The sequence below is a fragment of the Phoenix dactylifera genome, chromosome 2 (genome assembly GCF_009389715.1).
Source record: "Phoenix dactylifera cultivar Barhee BC4 chromosome 2, palm_55x_up_171113_PBpolish2nd_filt_p, whole genome shotgun sequence".
Lineage (NCBI taxonomy): Eukaryota > Viridiplantae > Streptophyta > Magnoliopsida > Arecales > Arecaceae > Phoenix > Phoenix dactylifera.
In genome coordinates, this window is record NC_052393.1 from 2,388,720 (window position 1) to 2,407,868 (window position 19,149).

Genomic DNA, 19,149 nt, shown 5'->3' on the forward strand with positions numbered 1-19,149 from the left:
ATAAAGTATACAAACAGTCGCATGTCTAACCATTTCGGCATGCGGAAAAATGCTGCTCATTCAACACTATCTTTGGTGATACAGATCATAATCAACAGTCTTTTATGTACAGAGGCCTATCAACTCAACCATTTGAAAATTGGATCCCAGTTACAAGAAGAGCTCTGTGAGACCCAGAAGGAACCAAGAAAGTTCTTCATGGATGGCAGATTTTTCACCAAGCTCCCCTAATAAAGAAAATAATTCTATAGCTTGTAAACAAACAATTAATTTAACTTCTCTCAAAACCTGCTTCTCATTACAGCAATGTACAAATACGGGTTCAATTCTTTTGATGGCACCCATGCTAGGTACAAACTGGAGAACCTCCCACTATTTGTCCAGCGAAGGAACAATATTTTTTTCCCTGGATTTCAGGTGCGTATCTGACCAGATCTTCCCTGCAGCTCTGGAAAGCTTCAGTTAATTAAACTATAAATCATGGAAGAGTCTCCTAATATGCTCGACTGTTGCAGGCATTAATGTGACAGGGCACCGTTTGTACTGTCATTTCAAAAGCCAAGCTTAGACCATCAGGATGCATGGTAAAAGGTATTCCATCTCATGACACAATTGTTAAGAAGTCTGAGGACTTGCCTGTGACACATACTTAAATATGCAAGCATAGCAGAAAACAAAGCCAGAAACGGCAATAACCGACGGATTAACCCGTTTCTGGGAGCAAAGCGCGCACAAAGTTCTGTCCGGTGGCAATGGAATTCCATCTTCAGCAACCTGTGGTTAAGCAATAGCAAACAAAAATCATGAATGAGAAAGCAGCTCCATATTCCAGCCTTCTATCTGGAGATCATTTCAGCTCAAGAAAAAAGATCTGGAAATCATTGTCAAATCTATAAAAAATGTACCAGAGTTTGGGAGATTATGGTTACCTAATTACATCATTAGGATATTACATCATCAGAATATTACTTAATAGGGCTATGGTAATGAAGAATCTAGGTTTGAGAATTCCTTCGCACTGTTTAGTTTGCCAATGTGAATAAATAATCTGGTGGCAAAAAAACTTCCAAGCCAATCTACTCAGATACTCTATTCCAATTTCCTTGCCAATTTAATAATCAGAATAATGACGATCACCATTTAAACCAGAACAGAGAAGCTTTAAACAAGATTTTAGGTGCATCTACTTGAAGGTTTTTGATAAACAACAGCACGTGATATAGTCTGACACAGACACTACTTTTACATTAGGGATGCACATGGTTCAGGCGGTCAAGGTTACAGGTTCTGGGAAAAGAAGCAATCCCAATTGGTTTCCGATTACTGGAACCAAACTGAACTGGTCAAATTTTGGAACAAAACTGAACCAACCCAACCAAAATCCACAGGTTCCCATGGTGCCAAAAAAAAGAAGCAATCCCAATTGGTTTCCGATTACTGGAACCAAACTGAACTGGTCAAATTTTGGAACAAAACTGAACCAACCCAACCAAAATCCACAGGTTCCCATGGTGCCAAAAAAATTATTAGAAAATCAGCAAAATGAAGCATTGATTTTATCAAAGGAAATCCATTGAGAAGTAAGTGAGCAACATAAACCAACAAAAATTTATTTCACAACACCATATAACAACTAACCCTAAAAACATAAAAGACTTGAAAATAACATGGCACCAAAAAAAAAAAAATTTATCAAAGGAAATGAGAAAATGAGCAAAAACTGTAAGTCTATAATACAATAAACAATGAGATAACATATCTTACATTATAAAAAAAAACTATGACAAACATTATACATGTAACATTATAAATATAGATTGGTTCAGTTTGGGTTAGATCAAGTTAACTGACCCCTTTACTTAGAACTGAAATGATCCAGTAGGGTGTTTAACAATGAGAACCAAGACCAGAGCAAGGTAGGTACAGACTTATATCTATATATGCATGTCTCCATAGTCAACAAATATCATGCATATATCCTAATATCACTATATGGATCAAGGCCCGCCGTACCGGTACCGGTCGGTGTACCGGTGGCGGCCCGGACCGGTACAAAACCGGTCCATACCGGTGGCGTACCGGTTCCATACCGGTCCGAACCGGTCCCGTATCGGTCCCGTACCGGTTCTTCAACAATAAACTACCGGTACCGGATTCCACGCTGATCCGGTACCGGTCCCAGTCCGGACCGGTACGGCATACCATTATGGATCCATATCGGACATGTTGGATGATACAAGGATATGCATGTCATGGATATATTAATTACGTAGCAAAGATACCCAGAACAGCAAGCAAAGAAGTCAAGAGAGTGAGGATAACATTATACAATAGTCAACAAAAATGCTTTACCATTTTGGGAGAAAAGTTCAAGATTGCCATGTAGGATGAAAGACCAGCTCACCTTTGGGGGAGGTGGAGGAGGAGGTGGGGGATACACAGTTGATGCTGACATTCTTTCTTCAGCAGATTGGTACCACCACTCCATCATCTGCATGAGATAACCACCAAAGGGGAATTTTGTATGTAGAAGAATAAAAAAGTATGGTACAGGAAGAAGAAGAAAATTAGAGAACGTACAGCCATAATTTCCAGGTAGATACTTATTTGAGAACAGGTATAAACATCCTGCAGCCTTTCTATTACTTTTTAACATTAAGTAGATGGAGCTAGAATAAAGTTCACCCATTAATCAATACCTAAATCCACGTAAATCTTCAGGAAGACATGCATCCCAAACAGAAAGTAGGGGAAGTGGGAAGAGAAATGACAATTAAAAAGGTGCATTTATTAACCTTTATTAAACCATGTTGGGACCAAAGTTTCATATATCATAAGTTAACGAACTGGATGTGTCTTCAATATTATGAACATGCAAAGGTGAGCAGATCAATCATACACTGTACATGAAACAACTGCATCGAAGGAAAAGACACAAAAGTAGCAGTTGCAACTTGAAGGCAAAAAGAAAAAGAACAAAGCATCACATTTCAGACATGAAAAGGCATCTCATACAGAGGGTGTCCGATGAACTCCACTACATGGCTAAGTCAAATGAGCTTCAAAACAATTATTTTTGTTTCAGAATGCATCTTTCTGCATGCAAGGCTGACATCAAATAGTAACAAAGAATACTGCATGGATATGAATAAATTAACCGCAGGAAAGGATCCATTTTGTCTAAATATTGAAGCTGATAAAAGTGGACAGTATACAAGATCATTTATGATAATGTAAATGGCAAATACTTCATCAGTATTCAGTGCAATGCTTATCTGAATAAGCAAACAAACTCCAGAAATTAATGGCGATAAAAAATGCTGAGAATGATATAAATATTTGAAAACCCACAGAAAGTAGCTTGCTTCCATTACAAAAATTTTGCTTTCAGATGCTGCCAGCCAGCCACCATAATATTTTGGGTATTTTGCATAAAAGGCCACTCAATTTTTTCAGATTTGAAGATTGCATCATAGGCCATTTTAGATTTTTCTGCCCAAAATTGCCCCTAGCCCCACACTATATGATGCATAGAAAACAAGACTTGTGCAAATATTATGCAGCGCACGCATTTAGACAAACTAGTGCACACAGTTAGACTGAGTATGTTTAACAAGTTGTTCACATCTAAAAGGACTAGTTGCACATATTTAAATTATCCGGTGCACATTGAAAAACAGGTATATAATCCATGGTACACACACTTTAGACAACCTGGTGCATTATATACGTGATAAATACATTTGGACTAACCGGTGCTCACTTTCATTCAAGATTCGTCGTCTCGGTACCAGACCCCGTATCGGTGCCACACTAGCACAATGTCAGTATAGCACGATACAGAATTTTTTTGTGCACGAGTGTCGGTACGCCACCCGTACCAGGTACCGATACCAAACCAATACGGTACGGTCCGTACCACTCGGTTCAGGCCAGTATGGCATACCTTGCTTTCATTCATAAACACCAAAAGTGGATCAATACATACATCTTAAGGGTGCACGCTTTACTAACTGATGCACGTATTTGAGAGTGCAAAATTTGATAATAGGATGAACATTGTTTACGCAAATCGGAACAGAGGCAATTAGGTCAAAGAAATGGAAAAACAGCAAATCCTGAAAAAAATGAAATTGGTCATCTTTTCAAATATGAAAATGTGAATGGCTATTAATGCAGAATGCCCAACTATTTTTTCAAAAATCAAAAGAACAAAAGAAATTTGAATAGCGCATAAAATACTCGAATATAATATTTAATCAAAGGATGCTCGAAATTCTGGAACAAAATCATTGCATGATAAGAGATAAAGCACCTACAGGCCGATTATAGAAAAATTTCCAAAATTGCTAGAACAAGAAAAGGATGTGCGTAAATTTTGGGTGAAGTAAAATGCATTCATGCAAACTGCATCTAGAATTTCAAAAGCTGGTAAAGTCTACTAACCTTGAAAAAGAAAACTGCAGCAATTAGACCAGTTTGTGCATAATCCAGTGTTGTGTATATACAGCTAAGCAGAACTCTCTGAACTGCCTGCACAGATCAGAAATGCCACATAACAAGTCTTATATCTATAGGGGAAAAGATCACAACAGTATATTGATCTCAAACACCACTATTAAATATAACTGACTACATCCATATATTTTCGAAACAGATAGTATATTGATCTCATGCAATATTGTTCCAAAGAACTGATTGTATTCATATAATTTTGAATATAGGTATGACATACCTTCAACCACGGAGGGCCCCTCAGCTTTCAAGTTCATGACTTCTGATCCTTGAAATTCTGGAAGAGGAATCCATCTACCTTGACATTCATTTTTTAAGAAAAACAAAAAAAAGCTTGAGATAACTAGATAAGGCAAAATGCTCCAATCTTAAAAGACATTGATCTTCATGCTCCGCAAGATCTAGTAACATTTTATTCTTATGAGATTAGTATATATTGAAATTATGAACAAGATGCAAGAACCAACATCTTCCGCCTAAGGGGAAAAAAAAGACGGGCCGAAGAGATTATATGATGCGGGAAGCGTGGGTTAACAATTTCCTCTGTTCCGTGGCTGATTTCAAGCAACCAATCAAAGGGAAACAGGGGAGTTCTTTGGCTCAAAAACAGAGCTTTGCAATCCTTTTCATTCACAGGAAAAAAAAAACAATGAAGGAAGGAGGACGGCGGCTCCTTTCCCCTCTTTTATATGACTCACGACACACCCTAAATCCCTAATCAAATCCTAATCAAAATAGACTCAAAGAAAGCTAAACCCAAACCAACAAGACTCCTAATCCCAACTTTAATCCAAACCCAAAACAAACTTAATTAAGCAATACACAAAGACTCAACACTTGATTCAACCAAATCATAATTCTAAAACAAAAAGAACTCCTAATCATGGCTCCACGGCTAGGTTTTAATGATGCTCATCCCCCTGGATCAACGTCTTCTCCTCTAACGCTTCCGTCTTCAACGCTACTGATTTTCTGTCCTGCATCAGTCCCCTCCACTTGAAAACAACTCGTCCTCGAGTTAACGTTTGGATATAGCTGCTTCTCGATCAGTTCATCTTTCTCCTCTGACACAATGAGAAAAGACTTCCCCTCCACTTTAGAAGCTTTAGCAGTAGTGCTTTCATTTCCGGGCACTAGTAAGATTTTCTTACCCTGCCAATGAAATAAATAACTATTATCTCGACCTCTGTATGTAACATCCGTATCATGCTGCCATGGACGCCCAAGTAGAATATGGCATGCGTCCATGTCCACTACATCACAAAAAACGTCGTCCTTGTAGTATCGCCTGATTAATAGTGGCACTCTGCAAATCTTGTCCACTCTCGTTTCCGCACCTTTTTTAATCCAACCAATCTTGTAGAGAGTTGGATGCCTCTCTGTTTTCAATCCGATCGCACGAACAAATGCGGAAGAGACAATATTCTCGCTGCTGGCGCTGTCAATAATCACATTACACACAGTTTTGTTAACGGTACAACGGGTCTTGAAGATGTTGTGGCGTAGCGACTCTTCTTCACTCTTCGGGACAAACAGGATACGCTGAACCACAAAAGAAGCTAGAGGCTCCTGATCTGGCATCGTCACCACGATGTTGTCGACGTCAGTCGGCGCTTCCTCTTGTTCTTCCTCCTCAAAAAGGCACCCCTTCTTCCGCAGCTTCGACCACGTTGACTGGTCGCCTCTTCGGACATTCGTTAGACCGATGCTCAACCTCCTGACACCTGTAACATTTTATAGGCATTGGCTTTTCATAGGGATTCCTGTTACCTTTCGGGGTTGCCGACTGCTTGCTGAAATTTTCATTTCCTCTGGTCATGGATGTTGGTGGTGATTGTCCTGAAGTAGCGGCGACATCAACGGCCTTCTGCTTTGCCATGGGGAGTCTGAGGAAACTATCCGACTCATGGGCTAGGTCACCCTCCGTGTTGCCTGTGCCTCGAGCTTTAAGGCCAAACTTGTGGCTTCCGATAAACTCCACACCAGATGTAAATCCACCTGATCTCGAATTGCCGGCTTCAATCCACCGATGTACCTTGCTACTTGCTGATTTTCTGTTTCCGACAGGTTGTTGCGGGCATTGAGATGGTTGAATTCATCAATGTATTCAGTCACCGTCCGGGGGCCCTGTCGGCAATTCTTGTACTGATGGTAGAGCGCCTGCTCATAGTCAGGCGGAAGGAAACGACCCCGCAGGTGCTGCCTCATCTTGCACCAGGTGGAAATCTGCATCTTTTGCTGTCGCAGGCGATTGTGCTGTAGTTGTTCCCACCATGCAGAGGCTCCACCCTTCAACTTGTATGCAACCAACTTCACCTTTTTCTGATCTGGGATCTCCATATAATCGAAAAATTTCTCTACTTCGGCCAACCAATCCAAAAATCCCTCAATGTGAAGATTACCGTTGAATGCAGGGAGGTCTACTTTCAATCTGAAATCGGGGTATGAAACATTGACCTGTCTTACTGAAATCTTCTTAATCAAATTCGGTCACAGAAATCTATTTTTCAATCTGATTCGAAGCAGTAAAGATAATGATAATTATGAGGTCGATAAAGAAAACAAAATTAATCTAGATAACATCATTTTCCTCTAATTTTGCCTCTCCAAGAGAGTAATTTATATCGTATCAGTCCCTTTCATAAGAGAAATATTTGAGCGAGAACTATATAGCAACGACCCAGAACCATAATATTATTTGCAATAACAGAATTCTTGAAGGGAAAAAGTTCCTCCTTTCAGTGATTTCCAGTTGAAACACCGCCAGACACAGTCGGCAATCAAGAGGAGACCGAAGTCTAAATTGATCGACAGAGAAGGATGATATTTACAAAACCCTAGCGTCAATTGGAACAAAAAGGAGAGAACCGGAATCGAAGAAAAGGGAAAGAAGGGGGGTGGGGATTACCCCGAGGGAGTAGGTGAGGGCGGCCCTGAGGCTGGCAGGGAGCTGTTGCGCGGCAGCCATCTCGAAGAAGGTCGGCCGCGTCCCCTGCCCTCCCACCTGGAACAGCATCTCCTCCTCCTCCTCCGCGACCAAAGATTAGGGTAAGGGTTTCGCTTCTTTCTTCGAATCCAGATAGAGAGAGAGAGGCGGGGAGGAGGACGATTTCTAATTTGTGGCGTTCTTCTTCCATATTGCCCGGACCGTTGTTTCTTTTCTTTTCCCCTCGTTTCTTTTTTTTCTTTTCTTTTCTTTTCTTTTCCTTTCCTTTCCTTTTGACCCACTTTTTGGAGATGGGAACCGTTTATGCCACGTGTCGGCAGTTAATGGAAGACATGATTTCGGGCCCCACCCTATTATCGTAATGGGCTTTAGCCGTTAGGGCCTGGTCCAGCGTTCCAACTCGTGCAATACCGATCAAGAGGAACTTCAAATTATGTCCCTCTTAATCTTACATAAACCAAGGGTTTACAAATGACATAGAATTTATTGTGTAGTGCACCAAATTAATATGTGTTTTTTTTTTTTTTGTCAAAAGAAATTGACTGGTTAAATCTTTTTTTATAAGTAGTTGAATGCCGTCTTGTTGCGGCTCTTTCTTTTTTTCTTTTTTCTTTTCTACCCCCCGCGGGGGGGGGGGGGGGGGGGGGTTGATGGTGGGGTTGTTAAGGAGGTTAATTTAAATTAACCTCCTTAGCCTCTGTTTTAAATTATAAGGAGGTTAATTTTTTTCATTTACTTGAAATAGACAAGACTTGCGCTGAATGATGATCCTCCCACCAATTTGTTTTCAAAAAGAAATTATAAACAAAAATAACAGTTACAACAATCTAGATCAATCGTAATTATGTTCTACAAAGTGCAATGCTAGAAATATTTTTGCTTATACATAACCTGCTTTATTTTTTTTCCCTGCCAACCATTTACTATTACCACCACCGCTGCCATCAATAATCATATTTAAGGGCATAAATAAGCAAAACACTACTTTGGCTTGTTTAAGAATCGAGCCAACCTCAAGACAGCTCAGTTAAATCCCAAACTGAGTTTAAGTTACTCGTGAATGGCTAATTTAAAAGATATAATTTAGGGCTCAAGATCTTTCAAGATTTTTATTTATATAATATGGATGACTATTTCTATCATATCTTAATTATACAATTAAAACCTCCATTCCTCATAATAATTATAAATACATTTATTTACTTATCTATAATTGAGTTAAATTGAGTCAAATTTGAGCAAGCAAAGCATGGCATTAGCTCAACTCATTAGCTGAATGAACCGAATTTGAGCCAAATTTCAAGCCGAACACAAACTAGCACATAAACAGCTTTCTCATTTGTCAGCCCTGATCGTATTTACTTGCTTCCTCTTCTTGCCTTTTTTTCTTTATTCCTGTTCTTCAGAAAATATAAAAACGAAATAAAAGAAGCACCATGAATTCAATCACTTGGCTGACAGCAAGTGCCTCTATCATGCCCAATGCTATGTTAAACACTGCTACAAGCAAATGAATAAACCAACACAATCTACAGGAACCACATTTCTATGCACAATACAAAGACATTTGGAACAAAGGGTATTACTGGAGGAAGGATCCATGACATCCATCTCATGGCACTTAGTTACAGGTGCAACTTACAGCATATAACTAGCAGACATGGATTTGATACATGAAATTTAGTACTTTTTCTTTTTTTTTGGTGATCTACAGTCAACAAACTGCAATGTATCTTTTCCCCATTGGATAACTGATGTTATCAAAACACTGTTACAGCTGACGTTTCTGAATATTTAAGCAAAAGGGTTCTCAAGAATATGTATTCTTTTTCTTTCGAGCACAGCACTTCTTTCGTGACCGTCTCCCAAAACACTTCCAACTTCATGAAAGGCGCGTTACCACATCTCTACACCCTACAACTTCATTATTGACTGAAATAAATAGAAAATGTGTTATCACCCTCCAATAGTCCAAGCGACCATGTCTGCTGCCTCCTTGAAGAGTCAGTGGCTCCTAACCTTAAAAAGCTTCCCACTTGATAATTGAGACTCATTACAAACAATGGTGCCCATTTCACCAGTCATAGTACAAGACTGAAATCTGTTAATCTAATGCAGATGTGGGAGTTGAGGACTCCCCATCAGGGCCTCGTGCGCGCTTGCAGGGTGGGGAATGAGACCCACTAACGGTATTAGATTCCCTCTCATTGCAGGATTCAGCTTCGGGCATTTTCTGCTTGTCGCCAACCTGCCTTGAGCCTTCTGCTATTTCTGTATCGGCAGGGTCATTTCCAGATTCACCTCGAACCTTCCCTGAAAGTTCTTTGTCAGCAGAATATGTTTGGTCAGAAGATACAGTCGATGGCTCTTCCTTGGTGGAAGGAGCCTGAAGCTTGTCGATGCCCGACTTGCATTGCTTCTCAAACATCATCTGAAGGTACCTCCCCTGTTCTTCAATTCGCAACTGCAGATTTCTCTGTACCTGACGAAAGAAGAGAGGACATGGAGTCAAAAACAATTATCTGCAGTTGGTTTAAACAGGTGCTCTTGATACAAACTGCCGGCAGAAACAAATTTTTAGACATGTCAGTCCAAGGTGATCAAAAGCGAGTGAATGAGAATGATATATTGCTGCATATCAAAAAGGGTTTGGTAAACTCCATAGTCCGTTTTGGTATTTATAATACCTTACTATTCATAAAAATAACCATGTTTACAGGTGATGACGCCCCAACTCCAACATATGAGCTAGAATGGATGTTGACACTTTTTAACTTATGCATCTGAGTGTGGCTCTCCATCCAGATCTATCACTGCCTGCATAGTTTCAGGATGAACCAAGTGTTCAGCAAAATCAACCAGCTTATCGACTGGTTGGCAAACAACAGGGCAAACCACATCGAGAAGCGGCTTTGGACGGAAGACTTTCCTGGCATTCTTCAAAGCGATGATCCACATACTATACATGAACAGCGGGAGTCCCCTACAACCATGACACAGGCATGACATTGGCTACATGCCAGTGGTTTCCATGCAGCATGCCAATGTGTCACTCAGTGTGCCATGCCAAGCCAGCATGACACACACACACACACACACACGATACATTGACCCACATTCACCAATCCCATGTTTTGGCCTTTTCAAAACTTGATAGGTTGCTTATACAACCATATGACACAAAGATCTGGTTTACTAGAAAAGGAGGGTTCCACTCTGAGGGTTCTCTAAAATACTTGCATGCAGATGTGGGGGCTCTTCAAGCTTAACATTACTAATAATAGTACGCCTGATGCTACTGCTAAAAATGTCGAGGTCTTCTTCAAACCTTGGTGGTGGCACCTTACCACCATATTGCTCGAAGAAAAAAGAAAAGAAATGAAAAAAGTATGCCTGAGCCTATGTTTCAATCATTTGTTTCAGAACCAACATGAAGATAGCAATGATCAGAGATGCTTGGTTTAATTTAAGTCAACCATGCAGATGTAACATCCAAGGGATGACAATTCAAGTAAAAGGTAGATGAAATTAAGAAGTTGCTTAAAAAAAAAGCAAATAAGTTGCATTGCTAAAAACAACCTAAGAACACACTAAATATATAATCGACTTATATCTCAAGTTCATGCTGATCCACCCATGACACACCAGTAACCTGTGCAACTATACGGAAAAAATAATACATCTTAGTTAAACAGCACAAACAATGCATGTGATACTGCAAAATTTGGTCATACATAATCTAAAAACTTGCCTGAGGATGCTACAGTTTGAGAAAGTCAAAGCTCTTGAGAAACCATGCACCAACAAATTGAAAATTATTCAAAGATGTTTCAGTAAAATTCAATTGACAACTTATTCTTTATAGTTAAAGTATTGCCAACATGAAGGAGATGACAACCAACAACATGTCCAGCATTCAGATGAGTAATTTCTTAGATAATTCAATGCTAGACCTGGGCACCGGCTATCAGGACTAACCATTACAACCCAAGACTAAATTAATCAAAATACTGGAAACCCCTGACTAGCCCCACATGACCTGATCGCTCATCATCCATGGCCTAAGATCATTTAACAATCCCTGACTAGACATATTTTGAAAGGGATATGGGGGGGTCTTGGGAGTGTGGGGTGCGGCAATGCTGGAGAACATGTGGTGAATGAGGTGATGATGAAGAATGACGAGGAGGTGGCGGGCACAGGGACAGCACTGGTCTAGCAACAGAGACATGCACGAGAAAGTACGGGAGATGGGAGGAGGCAGGCATGCTTCTCAGGGATGGTTTTGGTCCAGCATATAGTGGCAGCATTTTAAGAGAGAAAAAGAGGACAGATGGGAATAGCATACTTGAGTCCAGTTAGATGCCGAGAGGGGGTTAGTAGGAAAGGGGGTTCCGCTGTACTAGGGGAAGGCCAACCAAGTTAGGGCTTGGTATTGGGATTGATCAAAACTTTAATACCTGCATATTAATGTTTTAAATACATATGGCCCGACTTAGGACAGTCCTACCAAATTTGACTAAACTCAGGCCCAGCCCAATTTCTGATCAGGCTTATAAAAGTGGACCTGGGCTCACCCACTGGACCCAAATTAACTTCCTAGGCCCACCGAAAACTGCATCAGTAGGTCGAGCTAAAAGAAAAAAAAAGCATATATGCCTATTCAGTGCAGATATATAGACAGATCTTAATGAAAAAATGCCAAACACCAAGAACAGATCTTAAGAAAATATTGCCAAATACCAAGAACAAATAATAAACTATGGTCTTAGTAAAAAAGAAAGGGTTGAAACTTGTAAATTGAAACATGCAGAATATGGAAATTTTATTGCTCTGTCTTAACCAAGTCTTCCTACAATTCGTATACATAAGTTCTACGTAAAAATACTCCAGTACTCCAAGCACATATCTGATATAATCAAAATGAGGTTATAATTGGGGAAAGACACACAAACTTTATGGACATGCTAATATGTAAAAGAATCTGAAAATGCCAACACATTTCAATGCTTCAGCGAAAAGATAATATGTGAAAAAAAATACAATACTAGTATAACACAAATTAGTTGAGCCTTCACCTATAGCTATTAACCTCTATTCGTGCACAAGCAATGTAAGATGTTCATCTAGGCTTCTATATTACTCCATCATTTAATAAAAGTGCACTCCAATCATTTAATCTCTTACTTAAGGGAGATTGCAACCAACTATGCTTTCTCTCATGCAACCACAATCATCCAACACGTGCATCACAAGTGCTCGGCACTAGGATTGGATAGGTCAAGCTAATAATAGACCTTTAGTTTTGAAATGTTTTCTTCATTTCAATGAATATTAGCTTTTGGAGTCTGACATTCAAAAATTAATTTCTTATATGCATCAAAAAGAGAAATAATTTAATGTCAAAATGCAAGCAGAAAGTATACCTCAAGTTGTTCATGAAGCTGTTTCTGGACCTCCATCTGGAGCTGCAATGCTTCGGTGAGATTGATACTCCTGTCGTTGAAATGAAAAGTAAGATCACTAACTTAGAGAAGAGTAAATAAAACTTTTAAGGACCTTATACGATTGCCTGGAATGAAATATGGGGTGCTAAACTTTTGTTGCCGCTAACAACAGATATTAGCTGTTACAGAAATATAACAGGACCAAAACAGAGTAAAAAAAAAAAGAAAGAAAAAAAGGGCCAGACGGTCAAATAACAAATCTGAAAAGGGAAGAGCACCCACCTCATTGGGCTTCACACAGTGGTAGGAGGTTTATGATTCAAAGTGACCTAAACTCCATGACCAACAAACAAGAGCAAAAGCATTTGAGCTGATTATTTAATTAAAATATTCTTGAGTGCATGTTGGTGTGAGGCAGTTAGATCTCTAGATATTCATAAGAGAAACCAAAGGAGGATTCAAGCTGAATGGTGGGTGTCACTGATACTTTTCAATATTCTCAGGAAACCAGTCATAAAAGTATATCCATTAAAAAATAGTTTGCTTATTGCTTCATAAAAGATATTCTGCACTATCCCAACAGAACAACCCAAGCTGTATTCAACTTTTTCAGGTTTGCCGCTGATACAATTTAAGCATCCGGTCACAAACTCTCCAACTTCTTGGCATAAGAAACTGGTTCTCTCTAACTTTTTAGTGTTGTCATCCATAGTTTTCAAAACCCAGAAGGCCATAAGGCTCCGTTCTATTAATACACTCAATTTCAATATATGCACACCTCTTAATTCCCTTTTCCTAAATGACGTCTTAGCTAGATATTAATTTTAAAGAGAATAAATGAAAGAAAGAATTAACCGAACACGGTGGTCCATCTATAATTCATTAATCAAAAAAGATATTTACAAACAGCAGTTCACCCACAGTCAAACCACAAACCCCTTAACCTGGCACACCATTATGGGTCAGTGTCCAGCCCAAGTTTGATAAATACTAGAATACAGCAGTGCAAAATCTTCCAGAACACTGCATAGGACAAAATACATAGAGCCAGTAAAAGAAGCATAGAACTATAGAGTAACAAACAAAATATATACATATACTGCATCTCAAAATACACAGACACATGCTCGCATACTCACGAAAAACACAAATGCAAGCATGCATGCATGGAGGCATGCATACATCAAGACACATATTTGCAAGTTTATGTGCGCATCCAGGTACTGGAGTAAATAACCAAAAAAAATAGGATTATTTGACTAAATCAAACAAAATCTAACCAGCACCAGACCCTCGATAGAAATGGCTCCTTCTTGACAATAAAGAATAAACTAATAAATTTTACTTCTTTTCATAATCCAGCATTCTAACAAAGTTAAGCCATTTCTGCACATCATGAGACTGCTCTCAACTCATTAACTTTGTGACTCTGGATGGAAGTGTTTTAATATACTGATTTTTGCATCATTACAAACGACTAAACAAATAATCCTTCTGGTTCTTGAAGGCCAAAAGGTTCAGAAAGAAGAATCTCTATCGCTACGATCGTAAGAACAAAAGCATATAAATGTTTTCATATGTATTAGATGTATCAAACCCTATATCATCTATTGTTCTTAAAAGAGTTGTGCTGTTGCAGTTTGATTCCTTTTCTTTCCAATAAGGCAGTGTACATTATCTATTAATTCCTATAAGCAATATATAGTTACATGTACTCTTAATAATGGCTCACTCACGTCTTCAGGTCAAGAGATGACACTTCCTGCTGTGGAGTGACCATTTTCTCTGATGCCCCTGCATTCATCAAAGTAACCAACAGTCTCAGAAAAAGTCACACTACCGTCATTCCACATGGTGTTACCTTAGCATACAGATAAAGTTGATGCATTTTAGTAGGGCATGAATTCTATAAGATAAAGAAAGATGTGAAAATTCCAAACCGCATACATAGAGAGACAGAGGGGACAATGCGGGGTCTCTGCAAAAAATGTAGTTGTATTTCCCAAAAATGGAAGAAATGGTTTGAAAAGGAAGGCATGGAGGAGTAGCAGCAATACAAATCCACAAAATAAATTGAAGGTCAAGTAAATGCCTGACTGACCTTCTGATGAGTCTGGCCTGTAACGAGCTGTCCTGTATTTCTGTAAATAAAAAAAAAATCTTATTAAGAAAAATACAAAAGAAATGGCATGCTAGTGTTACATATAAGAAGGAAATGAAAGTAGAGACCTGCAGATGGCTTTTCACATGGTATATAGTCAAACCTTCCACTTTCATGAGTTTCAAAACACCTTTAGGGGTAGCCTCTGAAGGCATAAAAACAGTTTCAAGTCAAGAGATATGCCAAGCAAAAAAGGAATCTAAAAATAGAGCTAACCTACTTTCACTGCCGCCAAGCTGGTTCACAGCATCTACAAAACATTCATGCAGCTCTGGAGTCCAACGCATGCGCGGCTTGGTTGTGGTAGCATTAGCAGCAGAGGAGGAATTAGAGACTGTGCAAATCTCTCCAGACTGAGATGGAACAACTTGATGGATTTGCGGCTGGTGAGCTGATATACTTGGAGATGCTTGGGCTGCTGATTGCATAGCCTATATGAGAACAAAGGAACACAAAGATGATAGGCAAAGCACATGACAAAACAACTGAATTGCTACAGAATTTAAGGATGTATATTATCTCAAAGAACGTCTAACAATCTCTTCATTTGACTGCCACCAAAAATGCCATTTGAGTAACAACTTAATTTATTTAATCAGAAGATATTGGAGCACCTTATGGACGTTTAACAGCTTTGAGAATTACAGAAATTAATTATCCTTAATCATCAGAAAACAACAAATTATCATTTTCATTTAAGCATTCATATCAAAGCAAGCAAGGAGTCACATGAGTATCAATAGTCAACTAATAGCTAGTCGATAGTCAATTAACAAAGTCCGCACTCTGTGAGACTTCTAACAAATAATAAGCAACAAAGTGATAACCAGCTTGTAGCAGAACAAAAACATGAGGATGAAAATAGGTTATTAATATAACTCTTGGTCAATATATGGAAATTAGTTGCTTAAAACTTCCACCTTATTGAACATAATCCACATACCTTTGGCTGAGACACAGTGGCACTTGTTTCATTGAGAATATCCTTCCAATCTTCATTCATTAAATCTGTCCACCACTCATTTTGCTTAGCAAAGTCATCAGAGACCACATCACAACTGTTCTGGATCTCATTGTTGCCATCAGTGATATTATCTGAATAATCAATCATGCTCTGAATTGGTTCTGGACACCAGGTGACTTTAGTGGATTCTCTGGGGTGATTAACTGTTGAAGATTGGAATGCCCCTGAATGTGAAGGAGTTGAAGGAAAGGATATTCCAACATTCGATGACCGGGAAACAAAGGAAGAACCATTAGGATGCCTCACATTAGGTGAAACAGAAGAGAAATGAAGATCTGAAGAGAACCCTGAAGCTGATGAATATAAAGGTCCAACAACCCCACTGTTGGAGACGAAGGGAGTATGATGGGGGATAATTGGACTGCTTCTTAGCTCCCTCTCCACTGAAAGCTGTTGGGAATCTGGCAGTTTCGGAAACTTCTTTTCGAAGGGAGCAGGTAGCACAGGTAGAGATGATGACATAACTTCAGAATTTCCAGTACTACGAAAATGTTTCACATTAAAATTCTTCACTCGCTGTGTTTCCATTCCTTTCCATATGTAGATTATCTGCTGATCTTTCCTCTCTTAAGAAAATATACCCACTTTCCCTTTATATTTTTATTGTAACTGAGCAGCTTTTGATCCTTGAAACCGACGCCGAGAAAAAAGAAATTAAGACAAATTAGGTCTCCACTGAAAAGATGAAGTTCATAAAAAAATGATAGTGGCGATATAGATAAAATGATTGTGTTTGATTGGCACCAATATTACAAGAATAAGAAAGTAAGCATATAGATAAAATGCATAACAAGCAGATAAAGATCCAAAGTTCCACACAAACATGACCAATACTTTCAAAATCAATATTCACCACATCAGTGCATACCATCCTGTACCGGGAGTACTATACCATACCGATACTCGGTATAGGTGGCCTATGGAGTTTAGGTATGCCAAGCTGAAACCCCATACCGGATGTTACTGATAATGTATCAGCATGGTATCACTACAGGGTCCTCGTTCAAAACACTTTGTCAATTTACACAAGGACTGAATATAATGGTATTCCACCAAAAAGAAAGGTTAAGGATGTACCAAACGGTGTTCCTAGTTGCATAACTTGACAAGTTGGACTGACAAAGCAGTCTGACTACTAGCAAACTAAACAATTTGCCCCATTCAAAACATGGCACTTTACAGACCATGATAAATTAACATGATCAATCTGCCATAGTTAACTCCATGGAGTTTGCTTCATGTATCAAGGCATGATCCACTGAAGTATGAGAATGTAATCTGACAGGCCATTGACCTGACATGGACCCACTAAATTGATGTCTGATGCCTGTCCAGAAGCAACTTGGGGCAGGAAAGCAACTTGCCTGTCATGAAACCTAGAAAGATTCACTATTGGTTCTGCAGTTTAAGCTTATGCAACCAGAGAACATCAATTAAAAATAACATAAAATACAACAAAATAAAGAGGAAGATCACGAAACCAACAGTGTACGGCACTGTACTCCTAAATTTCAACACAAACGAACCAAAAGATTCCAAGAATAATTCCTTACTTCTGCTTACAAACAGACATTAAGAAGCAACTGAAACGGAGATTCTGCAACTAATACCCCCCACCCAAAAAACAAAAAAAAAACGGTACATATAACCCAAAAAACATGAAGAAGGTTACACTCCAAACCGTATCAAGTACCACTAAGCCACAGAAAAGTTATCATGCACAAAATAGATCTCCAAATCAACCAACCGATTCCAACTATCAGAGACCAAGGGAAAGAACGAGATCAAAATGCGATTTTTTACATTCTTGCCAGAAGTAAAAACTAGAGGTTTCTTCGACTACTACCGAATTCAAGCGAAAAAAAAAGAAGAGAGAGAGAGAGCCAGAGCCAGAATTGAGCTAGGTTTTACGCGGATTCTTATCCAAAAAGCTAATAGCTCCAAAAGGCCGCTCCGACCACGATCAAATCCATCCAAAGGGGAAGAAAGAATAGTCGAAAAGGCGAATCGAGAGCACAAATCGGGGAGGGATTTCGGAATTCTTACCTCGCGAGGGGAAGACGGAAGCGATTCTAATCGGCGGAGGCCGGAGGCGAAGGCGAAAAAAGAGCAGGGGAAGATCAGTAGAGGCGGCTTTTGGTGGGCCACCGCGTAGGTGAGTAGGCCGCAGCCGCCCGATGCGGGGAAATCTTTGGTTAAATTTACGAACTCCTCATTAGATACGGACCCAGGCTCTCCTATTTATATTCTGATCCAAATTATTGGCTTTAGGCGCTCTAATACAATAATCCAAAGCCCCACCCAAACCATCCAAAAGATATTATTTAAATTTTTTATCCCTATATAAATAATTAAAATCTATTTAATACATAGTCAATATAGAACTAAATATATTTTCATATGGTATCTTCCATATGATCTCTGATGACAAAAGCCTCAAAAAGTATTACACAACTGAATAGAATCCAGAAAACACAAGCCATTGGCTCAGCCGCAACAAATGTGGTAGCCATCTTAGGAAGCTTGATGACAGCCGTTTTACGAGAGAGCCTAAGAATCTAAACATTAGAGAGATCTTGCCTTGCTTAGGTCATTTTCTTTATTTAATACGTGAGTCACGATGCCTCCCTCAAAGTTGCCCAGGGTAATATTATTTTTTCATGTAAACAGGGGAGAAGTCAATGAAGTACCTCCATGATTGTCACTATTTCTTTTCCATGCATCTAGGTACAGTATATGACATGATTATTATGATTTACATTTAGAGTATAATCACTTTCAGACACAACAATGAAAAGTTATACTAGCGCTGCACGTAAAACATGAATCTGAAACTCTGTTTTTTTTTTTTTTTTGGTATAACAGCTGCCCACACAACTCTAGTGTGAGCAAAGCCAGAAGAGTTTAGAGAGGGGATGTTGCGCAAAGTAGAGGGGGAGCAATATAACATGTTCATAGGACCTTTCTCGAGTATTGAGCAGCAAAGAAGGTGACCCAGTCCGCAGCCATGTTCGCCTTCCGAGTTCATCTCCTCGAGTATGAGTAAATCTTGTTT

At 39.2% G+C, this 19,149-nt stretch overlaps 1 protein-coding gene and 1 pseudogene across 1 annotated transcript; both read right to left on the reverse strand.

Moving 5' to 3' along the window:
* Window positions 1-22: 22 nt before the first annotated feature.
* Window positions 23-7,682, reverse strand: LOC103715417 (annotated as a pseudogene).
* Window positions 7,683-9,028: 1,346 nt separating this feature from the next.
* Window positions 9,029-18,311, reverse strand: LOC103715419 (protein PHOSPHATE STARVATION RESPONSE 2-like). The gene is made up of 8 exons (XM_008803027.4): window positions 18,141-18,311; window positions 16,014-16,720; window positions 15,291-15,501; window positions 15,139-15,215; window positions 15,011-15,050; window positions 14,646-14,703; window positions 12,889-12,958; window positions 9,029-9,944 (listed from the first exon to the last, which is right to left on the reverse strand). The coding sequence occupies exons 2-8, from the start codon at window positions 16,620-16,622 to the stop codon at window positions 9,567-9,569; spliced, it is 1,443 nt and encodes a 480-aa protein (XP_008801249.2). The 5' UTR covers window positions 16,623-16,720; window positions 18,141-18,311; the 3' UTR covers window positions 9,029-9,566.
* Between the last annotated feature and the right edge of the window lie 838 nt (window positions 18,312-19,149).

Excerpts from the sequence above, each read along its gene's own strand:
- LOC103715419 (XM_008803027.4), bottom strand. The coding sequence starts at position 16,622 with ATGGAAACACAGCGAGTGAAGAATTTTAATGTGAAACATTTTCGTAGT. Across the intron at positions 15,051-15,138 it reads ATGTGAAAAGCCATCTGCAG|AAATACAGGACAGCTCGTTA; the intron begins GTCTCTACTTTC and ends TTTTATTTACAG. Across the intron at positions 14,704-15,010 it reads CAGGCCAGACTCATCAGAAG|GGGCATCAGAGAAAATGGTC; the intron begins GTCAGTCAGGCA and ends TGATGAATGCAG.